The 24,404-nt window shown below is 37.3% G+C and overlaps 1 protein-coding gene across 1 annotated transcript in view; it reads right to left on the reverse strand.

Moving 5' to 3' along the window:
- The window catches only part of LOC6503580 (high affinity cGMP-specific 3',5'-cyclic phosphodiesterase 9A), a 116,017-nt gene that overhangs the window by 12,816 nt on the left and 78,797 nt on the right, over positions 1 to 24,404 (reverse strand). The window contains exons 5-7 of the mRNA XM_032453545.2: positions 9,456 to 9,781; positions 3,221 to 3,372; positions 3,053 to 3,160 (exon numbers count right to left, since the gene is read on the reverse strand). Coding sequence (XP_032309436.1) covers positions 3,053 to 3,160; positions 3,221 to 3,372; positions 9,456 to 9,781 — 586 coding nt within the window. The remainder of the gene's footprint in view (positions 1 to 3,052; positions 3,161 to 3,220; positions 3,373 to 9,455; positions 9,782 to 24,404) is intronic.

Raw genomic sequence — 24,404 nt, forward strand, 5'->3', positions numbered from 1 at the left:
AATAAAGGCAAACAAACAAGCAAGTGCAGTGCGCTTTTTTTCCGGGTGTTTTGTCTGAAATTGGCGGTTCGCCGCAATCAAATAAAATGCAACCACGCGGAACGCGGCTTGTTGTTTGTTATGACCACGCCCCCAACCACTCTGTATACTCCCACCGCCCACTTAGGCCACTCACATCCAGCATGTGCCCAAAAGTATGCAACCAAAAAAACAGAAAAAAAAAAAATAGAAAAAAATAGGGAGGTGGAAGTACCTATCTTGTTAAAGCCCTGACAAATAAAAACAGAATCTATAAAAAAAGGGGAGGGAATGTATATAAAACATACCAGGTAAAGCTTGTTTGTGGCAATAGTATTATCATTTAATGTGGGTAGAAGCTTTGAGGGCATTTTAAACTTTTAATTGCCAATATAAAATGCATGTTCTGGACGGTTTGGTTTCAAACGAAATTACTATTCAAATAATTATGGTTTGTGCGGATGGTATTTTCCTGCAAGCAAGTCAATTAATTAAACAACTTTATTTAGTTATTAACTGGAACATGGCACCCCCTTTGGAATTATGCACATTTCCAGACCAGACCTTCTCTGGTAATAATCATCTTGCCTAATAATCGCAATGACAACTTCTTGCAAATTGTTTGCACAAGGCACCTCCCACCTCGTCCTTTCTAATGTCTATTCAAACAGACACTATTATTCCCTACACTCCTGGCTCCTGGTTCCTCCTCCTGATCCTTGGCATATGTGTGTGTGTGTGTGCGGAGTGCTCCGGCATTCTCTCCGACAAGTTTTGCCATCAAAACTCCCAAAAGTATCCAATAGTTTATGCACGCCAACTTGCCAGAAAAACGACGCCCAAGGAACTGACAGCCAAGGGAGGGGGTAGGGAGGGACAGGACAATTGCTTAAGACACTGAGAAAAATTTTATAGTGGATTGTAAGATGAGTTAAGGGATAAAAAATGGTAGAAAGTGTCTATAAAGCATCGATTTAAAGTGAATTATTATTATATTATTATTATTAAAGTTATTGCATTTTTTAAATTATAAATAATAAATCTTTAGTCTTTAATTTTATTTAAAAACAATTTTTATGATTTTATATAATTAAAACAAATATCTTTCATCCTTAAATATTAAAAAAAAGAGCTTAAATCGAAGTCCTATACCTGATACCCGGTACTTCTCCCATCTCTATTTTTTATATATCTTGTAAACTCTTAATTTTATTTTTATTAACTAAAAAATGTAATTAAAATTTGCTGTGAGTGGCTGACATATTTTTTGTTATCCTGTCAAGGGCTCGGTTTTCAGTTGATTGCGTTCCTTGTGCCGAGACGATGATGCCTCCCATCAGCTAGATGATGATGATGATGAAGACGACTCCTCCAAGCTACACCCCCTAGATTCCAGCCCTACTATATACCATCCACCTCGTAAAGCCCTCTCTGTGAGTCCTGAGTCCTGAGTCTGTGAAAGTCCCAGGTCCCCCTTCTGAAACATTCACATCCGCACAAGTCAAAGTCGAAAAGCCGGAGAGAGGAAGAGAAAAAGCATTTCGCCGGCTAATCCACTTAATTAGTGTTTGTGGAATATTTTCCAATATAAAATGCTTGCAATGAATGCGAATAAAAATTGCGAGAAAAGCTTGGACAGAAAAGAAAATAAAATCACGCAAAAAAAAAATAAAAATAAAAAATAAAGAGAGAATGGAAAGTGTTTTAAACACCATGCAGGGGAGCAGGTTAGTTATCCAGGAAAGTTAAGCGAACAAAAAGCTCAACTAAGCCAAACTAATAGCTTTATTATATAAAACGGTTATAATCCCCGCTCTGGCTATAACTTTTTCATCAAAAAATTGTATTTACTTAATTTATTCCATGGCTTGAATCGCTCCAGCATCGTCAAGGAGCGCAAGGAGGAGTGCAAGGAGCGCATTTTAAATCCTGGCACAAATCACAGATCGTTTTCAATTAAATCGAATGTTCGATTGCATTCAATTGCATTTCTCTAGAATTAAGTGTGAAAAGGGGGCGGGCCTGCAGAGGATTGAAGGTGTGGCAAGTCCTTTTGGAATGCGGCAAAGGAGTTATCAGCTAGCTGAACACCAGGATTATGTCGTGTCCTGGCCAATTACAGCTTAATCTTCATTCGCAGCCACTGCCAGCCAAGTATTGCATTGCGGAAAAACCAAAGGGGATATCCGTGGAAAAACCAGGAAAAACCCCAACCAGGATACCAATAAGGACAACGCAAAAACGTAAAAAAAAAATAAAAGAAACACGAAATAAAAATAAAGAAAAAGTGAAAGAAACAAACTAAAAGCAATAGCAAGGATATAAGCTTGAAGACTAGGACGTGGGTTTAAATATTAAATGATTAAAAATAAAATCTAAAATAGAAATAAAATTAATTAGTCATATAATTAAAATTAAATCAAAGTTGGAAGAATCTATATCTTTTAGAGTAAGTTGAAGAGTTAATGATTAATAATTAAATAACTATTTAAATAATTCTTAAATAAGAATTATTAAATCGATCAAAGCCAATGGAATTGCATTTTTGATGGCTTCTTCCTAAGCCAATAAATGGCTCTGATTCTCTTTTCATAAATACGAAATCGATAGACGCCATAGTGCTACCTCCTTGGCATGAATTTCTGGCGGCACTGGCGGCTCTTTCAGTTCGACCTCCTGTGCGCGTGGGAAAGGACAATGAAAATGGAAAGCGATTGGCATGGGTAGGTGTTGGCTGGTAGAGTGTGCTGGCCAGGTCAAGTGGTGGGGTGTGGGTGTGGGTGGGGGGCGTGGCAGTGTTGTGGGGATTTTACAGTGCAACCGGCAGTGGCAAGCGGCAACGACAGCGGCAGCTGTTAATTACCACGGCAATGGGGCGAGCGTTTAATGCAATGCCATTTTGTACGTGCCGTGCATAAAGTGGCCAGCTTGGCAATTAATTGACCTGCCCCCCAAATGACCCCCTCCCCCTCTATATATAAATCCCAACCCCCCTACCCCACAAGAAAAAAAATAATATATAAAATAAACTCACTTGAAGGTGTCGCGACTAAAATTCTTGAAGATATTGCATTCGGGATGTTCCAGCAATCGGAAGGCAATCGAACAATGATGATTCTCCAGCGGTGAGATGTCATTGTATCTTTGGGATGACAATTTTATCTATGAGATACATATCTGAGAGGTGTAAAAATATACACACCTGAGTGCCAATTCGGTACGGGCGTTGATCTGGTAGATATTATTGTAGCCGGGATGGTCCAGGTCATGGCAGATGCAGGACACCAGCAGGATGAGACACTCCAGGTCGCCCAGGCGGCTCAGCAGGTTGGCCTGTTTGGTAATGGCATACATCTGTAAAAAAAAGGGATTAAATTATTTAAAATATAAATAAGGCATAAGAGGCTAAAGAGTATATTTTAATCCAAACTGCATTTAAATCATTTATCTCATAGACACTTGGCTTTTATTTCGAAGCTCTTAGAACTCTTCACTTTTGAATCATTTTTTAAACCCCCTTTTTAATAAGATTCTTGGAAATTTAAAGACTTAATGGCATTTAACCATCATCGATCTAACCATTTATCTCAATGGCTTTAATTAGTATTGGCAGCTTAACATTTAAACTTATCCTGCCGGGGAAGGACAGCAGCAGTAGCAGTAGCAGCAGCGGCATGGCAGGTGTAACTTAAAGTCCTTCCTTTCCACCTTCTTGACGGCTTTTCTCAACTGCTCTCCGCTTAGCCCCTTCTCACTGCCACTCACATTGGCCTCCACTTTCTCTACTTTCTCTACTGCCACTTTACACAGTACTTTCTCCTCTTCAGAGGCGAACTTAATTTGTCTGCTGTGAAACCTTTGCAATTACCAAAGGAAGGACCTGTCGATAGTTCCCATTTATGTCAGGGGTGTAGCTCTAAAAGGGGGTAATATATATTTTACAAATGAAAAACAATTATTTCTTACTTTATTTTTTTCGAAATAGAAAATATATAAATTCTATCTTCTATAGTCATTTAAAAATAAATAATTGAAAAATGTTTGGAAAGAAACAATTAAGTTTGAAACAAAATGGCGGACAAATGGACAAAAAGTCAAAATTTCGGACAAAATGGCGGACAAAATGGCGGACAAAATGGCGGACATATGGATTGTATATCTTTGTATCTTAATAGTTCTGATCCTTAGATAGTTCTTATTATTTATAGCAGATAATAAATCTTCCTATCTTCTATCTCAAAAATCCTACCTCGAGATTGTACCTTCCCCCCTTTATTTATTTTTTGGTTAGACGCTACTGACACCACCCCCCCTTTATTTTTTTTTTGCCTCATCCTGAAGTGGTGTGGCACTGCCGTTGGCAAAATCGTTTGCTGAAAATGAAGATGACTCGGCGGCAGGACCCTCAAGGAATTTCAACAGCGTTCAATTGAAGCTCTTCGAAAACACAAAAGCATCGCAAACTTTACTCAGCTCTCTTTCAGTTAAAGTTCCAAAAACCGGAGGGGTGGGGGCAGTCCCGAGGATGGCTTACAACCGGGTGGCAGTGATAGTGGGTGGGTGGGTATGGGGTGGTGTTGCAGTTGCAAGTGCAAGTGGTGAGACTTTCGGGGTCTCTGGTCGTAAAAGTTGTTGCACAACTTTTGCCGCCGTTGCGTTTACTTTGGCATTAAGTGCGAGTGAAAATAGGGGGGGGGAGTGGGTGGTTGGGATTTTGTAGTCCTCCAACCCAAAAAAGAGGGGGGGAGGGTGCTGGCTGGCTGGCTTGTGCTATAAATGTATGCAAATGCAAATGCTGTTTGCGTTTCGAATTTCGCAAGTTTATCTAAATTCATTGTCAACAAACAGACGCAGACAACCCAGCCCGCATACTTTGCTCCACCACTCCACCACTCCCCCTCCCTCACCCCCATCAACCAATTCTCTAGAGAGAGAGAGAAAATGGGGGGGTTGGCATTTTCTGCTTGTTGGAAAACTTTTCAGCGGACAATAATACACCAAGGAAATCAACTGCAGCGTCAGATGAAAAGTGCAGCCAATGGAAATTAGTCAAAGTGTTTGGTCACGCCCCCCCTTACTCCCTAGCCGCCCCCTCTTTTGGGGAAATTCCCAAAAGTCTGAAGGGGGGGTTGCCATTTGTTCAATAATTTAAATTTACGCTCGTTTTCGATTGTTTGTGGCTCGCAACGAAAGCCGCTTAACGGCTTGACGGTCATGTCCTGCCAAAGGATTTTCTGTATCCTGCGGGACACACACACATACACCCATACCAATACCTAAAAAATAAACCACATAAGCTATATATTTTTTAACTTTAATAATATAATTGCTTGACTTTTTAAACATAACTTTTTAATAAGCTTATGGAGGGGAGAATAAATATTAACAAAAAATATAATCTTCTCAGAATTTATTCTATTTTATGAATACATATTTTTTCTTCGCCTTTTTAACTAAAAAATGGTGTAAAAAATACATACAAGGCTTCCATAAAACAGATTATAGTTTTAATTTTAATTCCCTGGCCTATTATTTTTTTTTTATTTATTTTATTTACTTTTTTTTGGAAAAGACACTAGTTTTCTGGGCCCCATTGTTACTATTGGACTATGAACCCTCTATGCAAATGTTTGCCCCATTGAATTGTAAAATACGAAACAGCCCATATGGATCCTTGGAAAGCAACATTGAAAAATAGAAACAGAATCATAAAAACTGTGGATTTTAGGTCAGAATTTAAGTGCTCTATCGATCGACTTTAACAAAAATGGAAATAAGGAAAGAAAATATATTTTTGAAGCTACGATGATTTTAAGAATTATTTATGCTGGCTTAGGTTCGAAAATTTTAATCATATTTCTATCTGGAAAACGATTCTATTAGGAATAAATAAAAATCAGAGGTACAATAGCTGCAAACTAGTATTTTTATTACAAAAAGCAACCCATAGACTCAAGAAAGGTTTAAAATTAATAAATTGGGGGTATTCTTTTTAAGAATCTGATGAGAATTGACCGAGATATAGCAAGGGACATGGGCCAAGTACGGAAATCCTGCATTCTGAAGGGTATCCCCCACAAAATATTGAAAAATTTTGAAAAAATATTTCCTGGCAGGATTTTGATGCAGAATGACTCAAAATCAATCCAAAAATCGTTTAAGGTATCCCGCTTAAGGATCGGATGAGAATCGGCCGAGATATAGCTATGGACGTGGGCCAAGTACGAAAATCCTGCATTCTGAAGGGTATCCCCCACAAAATATTGAAAAATTTTGAAAAAATATTTCCTGGCAGGATTTTGATGCAGAATGACTGGAAATCGATCCACAAATCGTTTAAGGTATCCCGCTTAAGGATCGGATGAGAATCGGCCAGAATATAGCTATGGACGTGGGCCAAGTACGGAAATCCTGCAATCTGAAGGGTATCCCCCACAAAATATTGAAAAATTTTGAAAAAATATTTCCTGGCAGGATTTTGATGCAGAATGACTGGAAATCGATCCACAAATCGTTTAAGGTATCCCGCTTAAGGATCGGATGAGAATCGGCCAGAATATAGCTATGGACGTGGGCCAAGTACGGAAATCCTGCATTCTGAAGGGTATCCCCCACAAAATATTGAAAAATTTTGAAAAAATATTTCCTGGCAGGATTTTGATGCAGAATGACTCAAAATCAATCCAAAAATCGTTTAAGGTATCCCGCTTAAGGATCGGATGAGAATCGGCCGAGATATAGCTATGGACGTGGGCCAAGTACGAAAATCCTGCATTCTGAAGGGTATCCCCCACAAAATATTGAAAAATTTTGAAAAAATATTTCCTGGCAGGATTTTGATGCAGAACGGCTAGAAATCGATCCACAAATTGTTTAAGGTATCCCGCTTAAGGATCGGATGAGAATCGGCCAAGATATAGCTGTGGACGTGGGCCACGTACTAAAATCCTGCATTCTGAAGGGTATCCCCCACAAAATATTGAAAAATTTGGAAAAAATATTTCCTGGCAGGATTTTGATGCAGAACGACTAGAAATCGATCCACAAATTGTTTAAGGTATCCCGCTTAAGGATCGGATGAGAATCGGCCGAGATATAGCTATGGACGTGGGCCAAGTACGGAAATCCTGCATTATGAAGGGTATCCCCCACAAAATATTGAAAAATTTTGAAAAAATATATTTTGGGAGGATTTTGATGCAGAACGACTAGAAATCGATCCACAAATTGTTTAAGGTATCCCGCTTAAGGATCGGATGAGAATCGGCCGAGATATAGCTATGGACGTGGGCCAAGTACGGAAATCCTGCATTATGAAGGGTATCCCCCACAAAATATTGAAAAATTTTGAAAAAATATATTCTGGCAGGACTTTGATGCAGACCGACTCAAAATCAATCCACAAATCGTTTAAAGTATCCCGCTTAAGGATCGGATGAGAATCGGCCGAGATATAGCTATGGACGTGGGCCAAGGACGTGGGCCAGAATGACTGGAAATCGATTCACAAATCGTTTAAGGTATCCCTTTTAAGGATCGGATGAGAATTGGCCGAGATATAGCTATGGACATGGGTCAAGGACTAAAATCCAGCATTCTGAAAGGAATCCCCCACAAAATATTGAAGAATTTAAAAAAAAATATTTTCTGGGCTATTTTTGGACTTTGTTTGATTTATTTTTGCTTTAAAAGCCCAAAAGCAGAAGCCATGCAGAAGTATTAAATAACAAAAACGACAAACTAAATAATAACAGTGCTTTTGTGGGACAACAGTGCGTATACTTGATGTCTTAACTATCTAGTTGCAGTCTGTGTGTGTGTCCTTGTCTTGGCTTCTACATTTTCACTCTTTATTGTTGACTTTTACTTTTGGCCACGCCCACACCATCCGGCTCCTGCATCTTCCCCCTCACCTGTTTGCTTTTGTTGGCTGGAAAAATAATTTATTAAAGTTCTCGTTTTGTTTCCCAAATGTCTTTGTCTTTTAGTTGCTCTGGAAAAAAAAAAACAAAACTTGATCGGCATTGAAGTCAGTTTCTTTTATATCCTTATATATATATATATTAATGTGTATGTACAGTGGAACCTGCCTAAGTGTAGCTGCTTTCTTCTGGGATTGCCAATGCATTTTAATTTATTTCACTTTATATTTATGTTTTGGGGAAAAAGGAACTGAGAAATTAGACTTAAAAACGAAGTAGTTGTGAAAAAAATTTGTTGAATGGTCTCTGCATTTTTTTTGGAGGAAGTAAAGAATAGTTTAGTACCCTGTAAGGGCTTAAGAGAACTTCTTTAACTAAAAATAGTCTATTTTGAAGACTAGAACTATACTTTATAGCTTCCTTTAGGTCTTATTATTATTTTAAAAAATTTATAAAAATTCCAGGGTAATCTAGAGGAGCAGACCTATTAAGAAAATGCAACAACACCAGCAGAAACTTTCATTTGCCAAAAATGTAGGTTAAAAAATGTTCCTTTGGCACTTGAGCAGCCAAGTGGGTCGCTGTTCTAAGTGCTCAGTGGGTGGTTGGGCTGCGATAGTGGGTGGTGGTTGGTGGTTGGCAGATGCCTTTCGGTGTTTGGTGGTTGGTTGGGGCAACGTCAGTCACTACTATATATTTCTTTATTTTTTTTTTTTTTGGACAATGTCTTGGTGAGTGACCATTTCCCCTGCCAGGGCAAAAAGTGTTGCTATTTAAAAAGAGAAACAAATTTCTATTTTTTTCCTCCGGTTTCTTACATTTCTTGGCCATATCTTGGCAGCTAAAAATAGGCTTCTCTCTAAGCCAAAAACAACACAGAAAGAAAATCTTCAGAGTAATGAGTGAAAAATTATAAAAATATAAATATTAAAGATACAAAAATTCTGTACAATTTAATGAAAATATTATCATATTTATGTTTCTCTAAAAATAAAATAATATTTATTTTTTTCTGTGCATCCTTTTTGGGTGGATTGCCCTTTGGGGACTTGATGTTTTTTTTTCGTTTTTTTTTTTGCATTGCATACAACTGGGCAAGGCTCATTGTGTATCTCACGGATACAAAGATACTCAAGCACACAGATACATTGAGGTACTGGGCGCACAAACACCCAAGCAGATAGAAAAATATGTGCTTCTGTATAAAAATTCCCACATTATATCGATTGGAAGCTCCTTCTGGTCTGGCCAGGCATTTATTCCTTTACATGCATTCATTATGAGCTCCTTGGACGACATTGTAGTGGCTCCTCCATATACAAATTTTCTGCATATATTAGATATTATTTGAATAATATATGTGGGATGTTATAATGTGCTGCGTTCAAGTATTTTATTAATATTGTGCTGGCATCTTTTTATAGCCATTGTATTTGACTCTGATGAGTATATTAATGCAGGAAAAGTATCTAGTTTTCTTCTTAAAAATATATTAAAATAAAATAAAGTACTTACCATTTGGGCAACACAGAAGCAATGCCGAAAATTGTGGAACGGCACCTCGTTGTAGTGCTTGTAGACCTCGTATAGCCACTCTCGTAGAGTGTCCACCGGAATGCTGAACTTCTCGATGAATCCCAGTTCGATGAACATCGTTTGCATCAAGTGGATGACGTCGGCGTCCCCCCACTCGTAGGAATCGAAGGCGGGTAGGCGCAGGGCGGCCTTCACCTCCTCCGAGAAGGTCGTATCACAAATTTCCAGGAAGCGGCGCTTCACCTCCTGATGCTTTGGTAGACTGCTTTTCCGGTGCGGCGGTCCTAGAGGACGTTTCGAGAGGCCTGTTGGTGGGGCAAGATTTAGGGAGATGGAATTATAAATAGGAATAAATTAAAATTTTAAATTTTAAATATTATTTTTAGGTTATATTATTGATGGGCTAGAACTAGTTGAGAATTTTTTCATATAACTGGTTGAGAAGTATACGCTTTATTTAGTTATATGTTAAGAAAGATTAAAATAACAGGGAAATCTGTTTAAAAACAGTTTCAATTATTTAATGCATATTTTAATACGAGTACCTCTAATGCTAAAATAACAAACAATTATGCACTTAAAATATTTATTGCCACTGGAATGAAAAGTTTAGAAATTCCTAACATCATTTGTGAAGCAAACTAGCAAATACTATACATATATATGTTTAGTATGGCGTACAAAATAGTACAAAGTAAGCAAATGGATATGTTATACATTTATAATAGAAATATCATCCGCAGAAATCCGAGCACTTTTGTTGGAATGGAATTTTAACCGGAATCCGCACAACCATGGCCAACTTCATTAGGTTTTCGTGGCGGAATGAAGGCTAGTTCATTTCCCTTTGCAATCATAAAATGTTTTGATTCATTTGCAAGCTAAATTGGGGCAGAAACATTTTCAACTTTTCCTGGATCGCACACACCTGGCCCGAGGGGGTCTCTATTTGGATGGGTGGTTGGGTGGTTGGGTGGTTGGTTGGTTGAGTGGGGTAAAGTGTGTGGGTGGTATGGGGTGTGCCAGCTTCCGCCAGGTGAACTATCTGGTTCAGGTCACAACGGTAACATTGCTGTTTGCTTCATTTTCAGCCATTGAAGTGTGCCACCGATTGAAAATTTAATTTCCCGCCTATGGCGTAAATAAATAAAAAAAAAAAAGAGGAAAGTGGAGGCACATTCACAGTGAAAGAGGGGCAACAACAACCGAAAAAAAAAATAAAAAAAATACTTAGACAAAAAAAGGAAACTGAGCTACCGGTTTAGACCTGGCCAATGTATTTCCTGGCAAGTGGAGTTTGATTTTGATTTTGATTTGGCCATGGCCATGGTTCTGGTCCTGGTCCTCCACCACTCTCCACCTGGCCGCCTTTATTTGCAATAATCCAAATTGTCCTGGCCAGAATCGTCAGACTGTGCTTCCTGTGCCAGCACTCTCTGATTTATTTATTTGCAAAGAAACTGAGAAACTGAATAAAACGAACCATATTTCCACTTCACTGGAGCTTTTTTTAAGCAAGAAATTAACAAATATTTTTTAGAAAATCTAAAGAGGCGTTAATTGGTAAGAATTGTTTATATTTTAAGGGTATTTTGAATAATTTGTATTTAGTTTTTAATATCATTTAACTTTTAACAAATTTGTTTATAAAAATAATTGTCAGAACTAGTTGAGAACTATAAGAGATAGTTTTTGAATGTTGAAATATTTGCCAGAACTAGTTGTGAATTATTATTATTTAAAAGAAATAGTTGAAAATTTCCCATTTTATTGGCTTTGTTTGAATATTGGGCAGAACATGTTAAGAATTATAAATAAAATTAAAATGAATTAAATTACCAAATAAATGCAATTAAATGGTTTTAAATTTGTTTTTTAAACCTATTTTGGTTTGTATTTCAAAATAGATCTTTATAGAATAGATTCGAGTGTATAATGTATTCCAAAATAGATCTTTGTAGACTCGATCTATATGTTTAAAATTTTAAGGAATAACCTCCGACCTTTGCCTCTTCAATGATGCCAGAATTTTGTCCTTAAACCCAAGGACAGTAGGTCCGTTTTGCAACTGCGTAGTTTCTTTGGAAAAGCAACTGACTGAAAACTGAAAAATCAAATGCAAAGGAGTTTTTGAAATGCCTCTCCCGGCTCTCTGTCCTAAAGGGGAGATAGAGTCCGGCCAAAGGATATTTCCCCGTATTACGAAATATATCAGGGCCCGGATGGCTTTTTGCTTTTTCAAAGGACTATTGGAGGGGGAATTTAACAGTAGGCCTCTCTTCGTATTCCTCCTCCCCCCATGGACAGGGAACACTGGAAATTAACAAAGATTTCATTGTAAATGAAAGTTGACTTTGGCCAGAAGGCAAGGGGGCAGGTCAGGGGAGTGTAGAGGGGGGTGTTTGAGTGAAATGGAAAATGGGAAATGGAAAACTATTCGTTTTCCATCCACTTCAGAAGCGGCGACGGCGGCGGTGCCACTCTTCGAAATTTGATTAAAACGGTTCCCTTTGAAGTGCACCCACACACAGATATCCCACACACACACACACACAAAGTAGTAGTGGTGTATAGGCCAAGTGGCACGCCCCCTGGGCCAGTGGGACGCCCACCAACTGTTGATGGCCACCCACATGTGCTGCAAGCCAAACACTTTGCGGGCTACGGTTATAATTAATTTACTGCCACTTACAATTTTTAATTAAGCCGCCGCCGCCACCGCCGCCGTATTTCTGATATGTGTACACATGTGGAGTCCAAGGAGACACTGAGAGAAATTATCATAGAGTTCTAGGCTATGTAGTAGGACTATTTTCCATGAATTTCTGCCCTTCAATTATAAGCTATGACATTTTTATTTCACTTTTTTAATAGCAACTATTATAATTATCTTTAAGGACATTTAATCCTTAATTTCTTAGAGTGTATAGCTGTTTGTTCGTTTGCCTTTCTATTTGCTCACACACTCCTTGAAAGTGAAAGTGAAAGTTGAAAGGCGAAAGTAGAGAGTAGAAGGCTGTAAGGAATAAGGAGTGGGCCTGCAAGGAGCATCCTGTGAAAAGGGGTAATGAAAGGTTGCTTCCATATTAACTGACAGATTGATTTACAATGGCAAGGACGTGGGGCAAGGACATGAGCCAAGTGGCGAGTGGCAAGTGGCCGGTCGCCAGTGGCAAGGACAAGACGGATAGGATAGTTAAACTCCTGCAGCAGTCGGTAATTACAAACGATAAGCGATTCGGGTGAGGAAATCTGCTGGGAAAAATTCAACAAAAAAAAAGGACGAAACTAAAAGGACGAAGAAAGAATGGCTAGGGCTATGGAAAGTAATTGGAGATTTGACTGGCAATTGAATCGCATAATTGCTCTTCAGGTCTGCCGGAAGGCAGAGAAATTAAACAAAAGTCAGACACTTTAACAGGATAATTATGAAAAGTTAAGAGGAGTTTAATGAAGAATATAGTTCCAGAATGGCTATTAATTTTAAATTAAATATTAAACTACCTAGAGAAGCATTTATTTTTTTTTAAGTAAAAACTATTTGGATCATAAATATGACTGCATTTTATTCCATATCCCGTTTCCTTTGAATGATTTTTTTTTTTGGGGAAAGTTTTTGTGTCCGCAGGTGACAGGTTGATCGATGAGTTCTGCCAAGGACCTTTCTGCTCACAAAGTCCTTCCCGCTCTCTTCCGCTCTATGATGCATTGCAATATGCAAGTATGAATACGAATGTCCTTTTTCCTCCCCCATCCTTCCCCTCCCCCCCCATTCATATCCTGTAGTGTCAGACGCGTCAGTCGCAGATGCAAAATATTAGCTGTCAATTATGCTCCGCACACATTTGTTTGGCCAAATCAATGATTGATTGATTGAACACTGACACAATAACTGGCAAATGGCTCAAAGAAGAGTAAATGCCAGAGATGCCTTTTCCTGTTTCGGTTATCCTTGTTGCACTTGATTAGCAATCAAAGTAATTGTGGCAATTGCAAGGACAATAAAGCAAAAAACCACCTTATTGCTGGTTTTTATTTTCTTCTCTGTCTCGGGTTTTTTTTGGTTGCAGTTTCATTTGGCAATTTGCTCGCAGGACACCCACACCCACCGCAGGACGACATTTTGCCGGGGCTTGATAAATGAACTCAATATTTTGTGCCAAGCCGAGTTGGGCTATAAAATTTGCTGCCAAATATTGCAATTGTTGCTCCTGGGAGGGTTTTGTTTTCTGGGTTCTGGGTTGTTATTGTTGGTTGTGTTGCATGAACCGTCCACCGTGCACCCTTCTCACATTGCGCATACGCCATGTGGCAGCTGCAACACTCTACTTTCGTTCGAATCCATTCCGGGTCCACCTCTTGATAGCCATTTGTCAGGCCGGACAAGTTTTGTGGCTTCTCCTTGGACCCTGTTACCTCTTTTCCACTATTTTTTCAGACATCAGTTCCACTTTTTGAAGGAACACTGTCTTTACTATCTATAAACTGGTGTATAGTTAATTTTTTCAGAGAAATTACAGTTCTATAAGTCTTAAAACCTTAAAGAATTTATCGAAAAATAGTAACTTTAAACCCTATGAGTATTAAATAGTTTATTTTATTTAAAACATGCCACAAAACCATATCGTTAAATTCACATTTCCTCTAGATGGATGCTCCGCCATGCTGGCCATTTTCGCCATTGCCATAAAATTCCCTGGCCTGCAGTTTGGCCAAATGACGGACATTCTAATGGCCAATAATTCAATTGTTTTTACTTGGCAGCGGCAGGAGCGGCCTTCGGCAAAGTTTTCACTTTTTCCATCCAGCAGAACAAACCACCAACCCCCCCTTATATAGTTTTCTTAGGCAGAAAGTTTAACATTTCACTTTTATTTTTGCTCTTTTGTACTCCATTTTTTTTTTCTTTTTTTTTTGGTGGAATGGAGAAATTGAATGGAAATTGAATTGAATTGTGTGCAGAATTGCATTTCATGGGATGGCAAGTGTTAAGCGAAGCGATACTTTTCAGTTTTTGATGCAAGCTGACAATGGAAAAATTTCGGACATTCCTCCCCAACAAATGATGATACGATGCTAAAAATACCAAATGCAAAATGTAGATGAAATTGTCATTTCTCTCCCCACTCCCAAAAAAAACAAAAATAAAGGATAAGTGATGGAAAATGTGAAGGTAAAAGATGTGTGCAATTTCAGGTAGAAAATCCATATGAATTCGTAATGGAGATGAAAAGCAACGCTGTCAATTGAAAATAAATATTGTATTTGCAAGTATTTCTGGCTATTTTTCAAAGTCTAAGGATTTAAGGAAGTAAACTCCATTAGTCCTTCATCCTGAGCCAAAAAATGCTCTATAAATCAAAGTCAAGAAGCCCTAGAAAAAATGCAAAATAAAAAAGGCAAACGCCACTTAATGCTATTAATTATGAAACTGTGTGGGCATAATTTCACGCCTAAAAGAATGCAATAAAATATGAGTATTCCTGGAGAGTCCTTGTAACCAGAAAATAGCTAAAAAAAAAAACCAATACCTCCCCTCCAGCTAAAAGGCAACTGGAATTAAATATAAAACAAGAAAGGGAAAGGGTAGAGTTGAGTTTCTGGACTAGATGATACCCAGTACTTTGTCTCTTCTGAACATGAGTGCCCCACGTTGGGCGCCATTCTCACCCTTCCTTCCATCCCTTAATTATCCTTGATTAACTTTTAATTAATTAAATTGCAGTTCAGGATTCTACTGCAATGCATTCATCAATCCAATATACCCTTGAACTCTACGAGTACCAGGTATTACAAAAAAAATGGTTAAGAATCCCAACAACAACAACCACGAGAAAAATAAGGCTGTTGATTATGGCCACATTATATGTACAAGCTGTCGTATCAAATGTTTTTTTTTTTTTGGTTTGTTTTTCTCTCTCTGTGCTTTTTCCTTTTGCTAGTGTCCTTTGTCCTCTGTCCTTTGGCCTTTGGCCCTTTTTCGTGCGGCTGCTTAGCCTAATGACCCCCGTTGCGTTGTCTAATTAATTAATGGATTGTAATTAATTATTAAACACAATGCTCCCGGAGTTGTGCTCTCTGTGCTCGTACGTGTTCTACAAGTCTTGCCTACAATTTTTTTTATTAGGCTACCCATCTCCCAACGCTATTCTATTTCAATATGCATGTTAAACACACACAACAAATGACAAATTTTGGCCACAATGCGACACGTCGACAATCCAAAATGCGAAGGTGACTGAAATGGCCAAGAAAACAGATTACGAGAGGATGCAAATTGGTGGAAGGTAGAAGTCCCGGATGCCTTTAAGACCAGACCAGATTAATGATGAGAGTGCTTCGGTTTATTATTTTTTTTTTTTATTCCAGCACAAAATAATTAACTGAAAAGGATCAACCGCGAGTGCAGCGTGGGAATTAATTTGTGTTTTTCCCCAAAGAAGTTATCTATTATCCGTCGTCAAAACGATTAAAAAGAGTGCTTTTTAAATTAAATGTTTTCTTTCTTTAATAGTTTTCATTTAATTAGAGTAAGCTGTCAGTTGTTTTTTATCATAAATAAATTCTATTTACATTTTTGAGACATTTTTTCATTCAGAAAAGTGCTTCTGCAACTAACCCATAAATATCCATAAAAATCCATGGCTTAAACACCAAAGACGTGTCAAAGACGTAGACAAGTTCAAAGAGAAATCCAAATTGAAAGTGTGAGGAAAATAGAAGAAAAAAAAACAGAAATATATATATATGAAAATGCTAAAGATGTCAGAGAAACCTGTGAAATGGCCCGAGTGTATTTTTTTCACCTGCTTTTCTTTTTGCTTTTCAGAAAGGATTTTCATTTGATTTAGACTTTAAGAATTTATGAGTGCTCTTTAAGCCTTTAACTATTTAACTATTTAACTTTTCAATCAAAGCTGTCCCTTTTCCACGTTTTTTTTCCAAAGAGTCGCCTTAGAATCGATTCGGTATGGGAGGGAGGGCAGAGTTTTATGGAAAAACCGCAAACGTTGACGTTTTTGGTTAAAAACCGCAACCATAATGGTTTTGCAGTCGCTCATGAAAATTCTGCAGCCAATTCGTTTGCAACATGTCGTATGCGTAATGTGCCCCTCCCGACGAAACACGACCTATAAGGACCTACGGCCAATTGCGAAATTCGAATGCAAATAGTGCATCGGTCTGCTATGCAAACATAACAGCCTAATTCAAAGTGAAAGCACTCCTGCTACTGCTACTGCTGCCCAATGGACAAATACCACAAATAAGCCAAATCAAATAGCAGCGCAAATGCGGCCCATAAATAGCCAAAAGGGTCGAGTCGAGTCGAGTTGAGTCGAGTCCTCCGAAAATGTTTTCTTTTCCGTTTCTGCGATGATGAGGGGCCATCTGCCCAGTGGCCATCGTTTATGGCCATCATCGGATTGTATTGGCCAACATTTGTGTGCATAGAGCCGGTGTATAGAGGAAGGAGGAAGGACCCAACAACAAAATGGCCAAGCCAACATCAGTTATTAATTACACGTCAACGGAGGTCAATTAAAAATTTGTGGCAGATTAAATGGGTGACACCAGTACCGGTACCGGTCGTTGTCGTTGTCGTTGGACATACCCGAGTGGTCCCCGAGGGCTAGAATAGAGAGGTCCTGGTTAAATGGGGTCAAAGGTTAAAATTGTCAGCCATTTATTGGATAATTGGTCGACACGAACCGAGGATGTGTTTACGTGTGTTTTTAATAAAAGCCAACAAAAAGTGATAGAGTTTTGTTAAATGTTTTAGGACAAGTACCGGATATCCTTGTTCTCTCCTCTACAATTAAGATATTTCAAGGAAATATTCTGTATTCCATCTCTGTGGCATTTGCAAATTCCTAAATCACTTCACTGCAATTCAATTTGTGAGCTGTCCTTGCTGGGTTATTTGCAATTTACACATCCTGTGTCGTTGACACTGCCATCGAATGAATGCCAGGATATTTGGAATGCCTTTCGCATCGCAATTTCTGTGTCCTTTTTGTTTTTCTTTGTACATATTCAATTGACTTGTGTAAATTGCTCTCAAACATACAGTCTTTATTTGGTTTATATGCTGGCGAGTCCTTTTTGGCCCAAGGATATTTAGTTCATTCAAGTTCATGCATTATAACTGATTAAATTTTGTCCGGAAAACACTGATTGATTTCACATTTGTTGGAATTAAATGCTGTATTTTGATTAAATGTGTTTGCCTTTTTTGAAAATTAATAGCTCTGCCTTGGGATTTACCTTTTGAATTAAATTACTTCCATGGCGAAAAAAATCGCCAAAAGCTTTTCCCTTTAAGAATTAATGGGCTTGATTTTCACATTGAAATATACACTGGAAAAATATCCACACTCTAAAATTTTTATAATTTATTTAATATTTTATTAATTCAGTCTCTTAACTTAATTAGAGAACAATTTTTTGATGAAATACATATACTGTTGAAAGTAAGTTTGAAATTCCCTTAACCAAAACCCCTATTTAATGCAATTAATTAACATTTTTTTGCACAAGGGGGAAAACGCAATTTAATTGCTTTAACTGTCAGTAAATGAATTATTGACACTTTAGCTGGAGATTGGAGGGAGGAGGCTGGAGGGAAGTGGGTTGTGCAGTCAAGTTTTGACAGCTGTCAAAATTTCGTGTTATGCCATCGGGGAAAATGAATCGGCTTCTACTGGCAACAATAATTGTTTTATTAAATACTTTTCCCACGACACTCGCTTGCCATTTTGAGACAAGGGAATATATGGCATAACATATACATATATTATATTATATATATTTATAATATATATCCTTGAATAGGCCGCATCCGCATCCTTTTGTGTCTCGACTCTTCGTCTGCTCTCATCAAAGTCAATTTCCTTGTTGATTTTTGCTTATTTGCGCATCTAAATGGATTTTTATCGCAATGTTTTGCAATGTCCTTCTGGCACCAATCAATACACACACATGTGTGTGTGTGTCGGCATGTCTTTGATTGGTTAAGGGGGCGTGGCTTTGCCCTAATTTTCGTGTGTGTGTGTGTGTGTATTATTATTTTTTCCAGCTAGATTTTCGCTTTCGGTGTAATTTGTGTGTGCAAAAAGCAGATGATTGGCAAATCCTTCGTCAGCAGTTAATAAAAACAAAGCAGAAATCAAATGATGAGGAGGAAAGGTGTCGGCCAGGTAGTTAACCTGCCAAGCCCAAAATTAGTCGACTTTCGTGTTTGTATTAAAGGCGGAAGGGCCAACGAAAAGTTGAGGAACTAATCTTAAATCTAGACTGGAGATTCTATAATGGATTATTTGAAAAACATAACTTTATGCATCTATTAGATGGCCTATAAAATGTTAAATCGATAACAAAAGGCAAATCGAAGCAAATCGAAGAAATTACTTCAAAATAATAAGGATTTCTTTAACACTCTCCTGCTGAAAAATGCTTTAAAGATCACTGTTATCGATAAAATCGATTGCCAATTCAACGTTTTATTAAAAAAGATTTTATATAAGAAGATTTATACGATTTATATTATATTTTCACTAACTCTTTCTTTACAGACAACTGTTATCGATAAAATCGACTGCAAATCAAACTATGTTATTTTTACAAAAACGACAATGATTTATTTGAGAAATCCCTGCCCAAAAATATTTTTTTTCCTTATCTCTTGCTTTATATATATCACTTTAACGATATGTTATCGATAAAATCGATTGAAAATTGAACGATTTGTGTAAAAAGAACAATGATTTATTTAAGAATTCCCTGCCCAAAAATATTCCCCAAAATCTCCCCCATCACTTGCCTTAGTGATGACACTTTAAGCATATGTTATCGATAAAATCGATTGCATATTGGCAATTGATGGGCTTACAATCATCTGCATATTGTGGGTGTTTTGGCTGGCCCCTTGTCTTCCTGTCAATCCCCCTCCTTCGGCACACACCCACCCTTAGCACACCCACCTTTAGCACACCCCACACACCTACACCCCCATCCTGTTCCCGGGTGTTTTGGTTGTGTTTGCGTATGCACGGTAATTGGCAACGTATTGACTTGCCTCCTGGCTGTGGTGGGGGCGTGGTCCGCTGCCAGGACTGCCAGGGCTGCCAAGGAGTGTACTAAATTAAAAACGAACAAAAAAAAATAAAAAATACTACACACATCTGTACATATATGCTTGAATTTCTCTGGTTTTTTATGTCATTTTCATATTTTTGCACTGCTGTTGCTGCAGAAATTGGTAAAAAAAATACAATATCTTTTCACAAATACACACACACCCTATACACACCCCACACACTCACCCTAATGCCTTTGGCATAAATACCTGAAAAATGTACAAGTTTTGATTTCTTTTCTTTCAATTTGATTTCTTTTGTTTATTTTTTTTTTGGGTTAGTCTCTCTCGATAAACTATCTCAACAATTTCATTTCAATATTTAGTTTAATAAAGTGAAAGAAATCTTTAAGATACTTGAGATACCTGTGTATCTGATGGGTTTATGCAACCATTGAACCCTTTGGCTGCTTTCCATTATTTTTCTTTCTTATATATATATATATATTTTTGTATCCTTTGCATTCTCCTTGAAATTTTTAGCTCGCAGCTTGAATAATTTGCAAAAGGCTTCCCAGAGTTTGCAATTCATCCAATTTGCTTTTTCGCGACAGCTGCGAGAAGAAAATCGCTTGAAAATCGTGGAAAATTCTACCTAGAGGGGGAGTGGAGTGAGCTCCGTAAGGTGGTAGCTTCGTGTTTACCCAGAGCTTTTAATTAATATACTAAAACGATTTTATTGGCCAGGAGCAGGATAAAAAGAAGAAGGTGTAGAACTGGGCTGTAGGGGGGTGGTGAAAATTTAAATTCAAAACCGTTTTGGAGGCGAAAGCACCTGAATTCGAGACCGCAAACAATTTTTGCCGTTGACATCTTCAAAGTGTCTGGAGGGTTGCAGGGTTCAGAGGTTAAAAAATGGATGTTTTTTTTCTTCATCTACACCTCCCTTAGAAAGAAAATAAAAAAAAAGAAAAATAAAAAGGAAAATGGGGGGAAAAAAGGAAAACTGGCAATTGGCAGCTGCTGCGAAAAAAGTTTATGCCACCCTGGGAAATATGCAAATTTTTTTTTTATTCGCAGCAAGTTCTATGTTTTTTAACTTCGACTTTAGCAATTCATAATCCTTTTGATTGGTATCAATGTGGGTGACCCCTTCTCCTCTCCTCTCCACCTATCTATCTTCTATTTTCGTGCCAAAAGTCAAATAAATAAAAGAAAAGAAAAAAAGAAGTGACTGAGACTTGGGTGTTTTTAATTATTTACATTTTACCTTGGCAACGGAAGCAAATTTCAACTTTTATTGCGGCTTTGCTTTATTGCTTCTGCTCTGCTTGGCTTTGATTTGATATTTATATAAATATATATTTTCTTTTTTGTTTATAGCTATTTCTTATTTTTTTTTCAATTTTTTTTTTGGGCGTTTTCTGCTTCCTGAATTTCCTGAATTTCTTGTGTTTTTTGTCTTGAATCCCATTATATTCCGATAATGGTTGCCGGGGAGATTGCCGGGAAAGGTAATTAAAAATTGTAGAAAAAATGAGGGGAAAAATAAAAGAAAAATATTAAGCTCAGGAATTTATCATTTTTTCCTGGGAATTTATATTTTTTAATTGCCTGGAATTTATTGTCCTGGAATGGGTGAAAAAAATACTAAAAAACAAGAAAGGAAAGCAGAGCCGAAGTTGATATACCCTTGCAGTTCAGTCGCAGTCCGCTAGGTGGCGCCACGCATCTTATATTATTAGATATATAGCGGATCGAATATAGTCGGCCAATCCTTATTGGGCCATTCCAATTTGGCATATTGAATTATTTTGCCCAAAGAGTTATCTGTACCAAGTCCCATCTTTCTAACTTAAAAAACACCAAAGTTATGGCATTTCCGATCAATCAGTTATATGACAGCTATAGGATATAGTCGACCGATCCCGGCCGTTCCGACTTATATACTACCTGCAAAGGAAAGAAGGGTGTGTGCAAAGTTTCAACTCGATAGCTCCAAAACTGAGAGACTAGTTTGCGTATAAACCGACAGACAGACGGACAGACGGACAGACGGACTTGCTCATATCGACTCAGGAGGTGATCCTGATCAAGAATATATATACTTTATAGGGTCGGAGATGTCTCCTTCACTGCGTTGCACACTTTTGACCAAAATTATAATACCCTCTGCAAGGGTATAAAAAAAGCTATTTCTATATACAAAAAAAATGCTAATTTTATTCCGAATAAAGTTAAACAGTTACAGTTAAAAGCTTAAATCGACTAAGGTTCAGCTTTTAAGGATAAATGTCCGAAGAGGCTATAAACAGGCTGGAAGTACATCCTCTAAAGCCTTTGTTAAGGATAGCATAAGGATGTTTAACAAATATTAGCCAAAAATCTATAAATATTAAACCCAAATATGAAAATCCTTAACGGACAGCCTTTTTATTTCATTATCCTGAATCATCTCTAATCCTTCTTAAGGATATTCCACATTGAAAACAAAAATGAATGATTAAAAAATATTCTTAATTTTTTTCCCGCTAATTTTATAATTCGCAACCTGTTTTGGCGGCCCCGGCCAGAGTATAAATAGAAGGCCACCGCGCGGAAATTTTTTTTTCGAAAAATTAAAAAAAGTTTTTTTTGTGCCGTTCTTTTCTTAAATCTTTTATCTTTCAAGCCAAAAGCCATAAACTGGCAATGAAAAGCTAAAATAATTGGAGAAAATAAAAAGTCAAGAGGGCGATTATTTTTTAATTTTTTTTTTTTTACTTTTTCTTTAACCATATTATAGTTAAAGAATCCTTTAGAGTGAGTCCTTTAAAGTTAAATTGCTCCTATTCTATTCTATTAGCTATATCCTTTAACTAAAATCTTAAACAAAATCTGAACTTGTTCCGTATCTATTCCAAACTCGAAACTAGATCTTCGATGACATAATCTTTGCATTTTTCGCCCTTGAAATGACCATCAAAATGGTGGCCATGGGCATGTGGGGGAAGAACACGTATCTGGCCGACTCAGCCGACTATATCCTATAGCTGCCATATAACTGTACGATCGGAAATGGCAAAACCCTGCTAGTTTTAATGATGCTTGGGGCTGTTTCCAACATTTTTATTAGAAAATTGATTCGATGGTGATATTCTCATAAGGATCGGCCAACAATATACGATCCGATATATATATTATAATATAATATAAGCTGCAAGCTGTTATAAATTGAAAATGTAGAGTTCATCATTATTTCAAGCCCCAGGTTTCGAATTGAAACTTTCAATCATACATTTTTACTCGAGTATACCTCAATGATTTAAATCATATGCCTAGATCGTAGCCTACTTTATCAAAAATTTTGAATCAAAGTCAGTGAATCCTACTGTACGATTGGTTTGAAGCGATTTGATTCAAACCGAGCAAACCATACGATACAACTCACATCAACTGATTTGAAGTTGGTTTTTACATGAATCGATTTGAAATGTTATAACTGATGATGTGATTTGATTTGATCCTATTTTGTCAAAAGGTGATTAAATCATACTCAATCATACTCGTTGCAGTTCTCTGATCCTGATCAAGAATATATATACTTTATAGGGTCGGAGATGTCTCCTTCACTGCGTTGCACACTTTCGACCAAAATTATAATACCCTTTGCAAGGGTATAAAAAAGAACAATAATAGCTATAGATTAGCTATAAAAAAATGCTTAAAACTTAAGAGAAAATATTAAATCAAAATCCTTTAAAAATACACACTTTGAGGAAGTCCTGCCACTTAAATAATTAAAATTAATCAATCATAATGAAGAAAAAAGAAAAACTATTAAATTAAAAAAAGTAAGAAAACTTGAATGAATAAAAAATGTAGTATCCTGTTTAGTGAATATTTCATGTGAGTTGGAGGAGGCGAGGTCCTGCAGGGACCTCCAAGGATATACATATATCCTTCTCAAACCGACAGCCCATCCCGATGGCCACTCATTGTTGATTTTTAAAGGAAGGAAGAGCAAAAAAAAAATACATTTCTTCAGTCTGGTGGGTCTGGAGTGTGTGTATCTTGTGTTTTGTATCTTGTATCTTGTATCTGTATCTTTCAGCTGAAACGTGACTACATGTCAAATGTTTTAGTCGCAACACACACACTCTGACACACACACATAGTTGCATTAAATTGGTATAAAATAAACAACACGTATAAATTACAACAACAACAATAATACATCAGGTGTAAGGATGTGTGAGTGTGCATGTGTGTGTGTATGTGTGTGTGTGTGTTTATGAATAAAACAAAAACCCAAAGAGCCGAAAACAAAAAAAAAATGCGAAATGATAATAAATAAAATTTGTTGTATGAACCATGAGAAATGTGGCAGGTAAGCCGACAGCAGGGAGGGGAGGGGAGGGACTCAGCACACACACATGACGCAGCAATAAAAGAAAGAGATGGCAACATTGATGAAAAGAAAGAGAAGGGGAATGGGGCAACGTGCGTGCATAACATAAATACTCACTTTACGCATATTAAAGCAAAAAAAACAACAAAAAAACAAAATAACAAAAAAAATATTAAAAATAACTGACATTTCGGGGCCTCTTCGGACATGAATACACCCATGAGTACACTCATACTCACTCACTTACTCACTCCATTGAATCGAATTGATTGCCAAGAATTTGGAAGAATCACAAGGACCTCAACAGGTCCTTCCGAATCATTCAAGCAGAAGAACCAAACCAAAAAAAGGATATTTCTATTACTTTCTCTTTTTAAATTAAAAATCTTTTACGATTCATGAATAAATCAAGCATATCTTTGAGAAATATGATTTCATTACGGAAACTAGTAACTGAATATCC

The sequence above is a fragment of the Drosophila ananassae genome, chromosome XL, assembly GCF_017639315.1.
Source record: "Drosophila ananassae strain 14024-0371.13 chromosome XL, ASM1763931v2, whole genome shotgun sequence".
Classification (NCBI taxonomy): domain Eukaryota; kingdom Metazoa; phylum Arthropoda; class Insecta; order Diptera; family Drosophilidae; genus Drosophila; species Drosophila ananassae.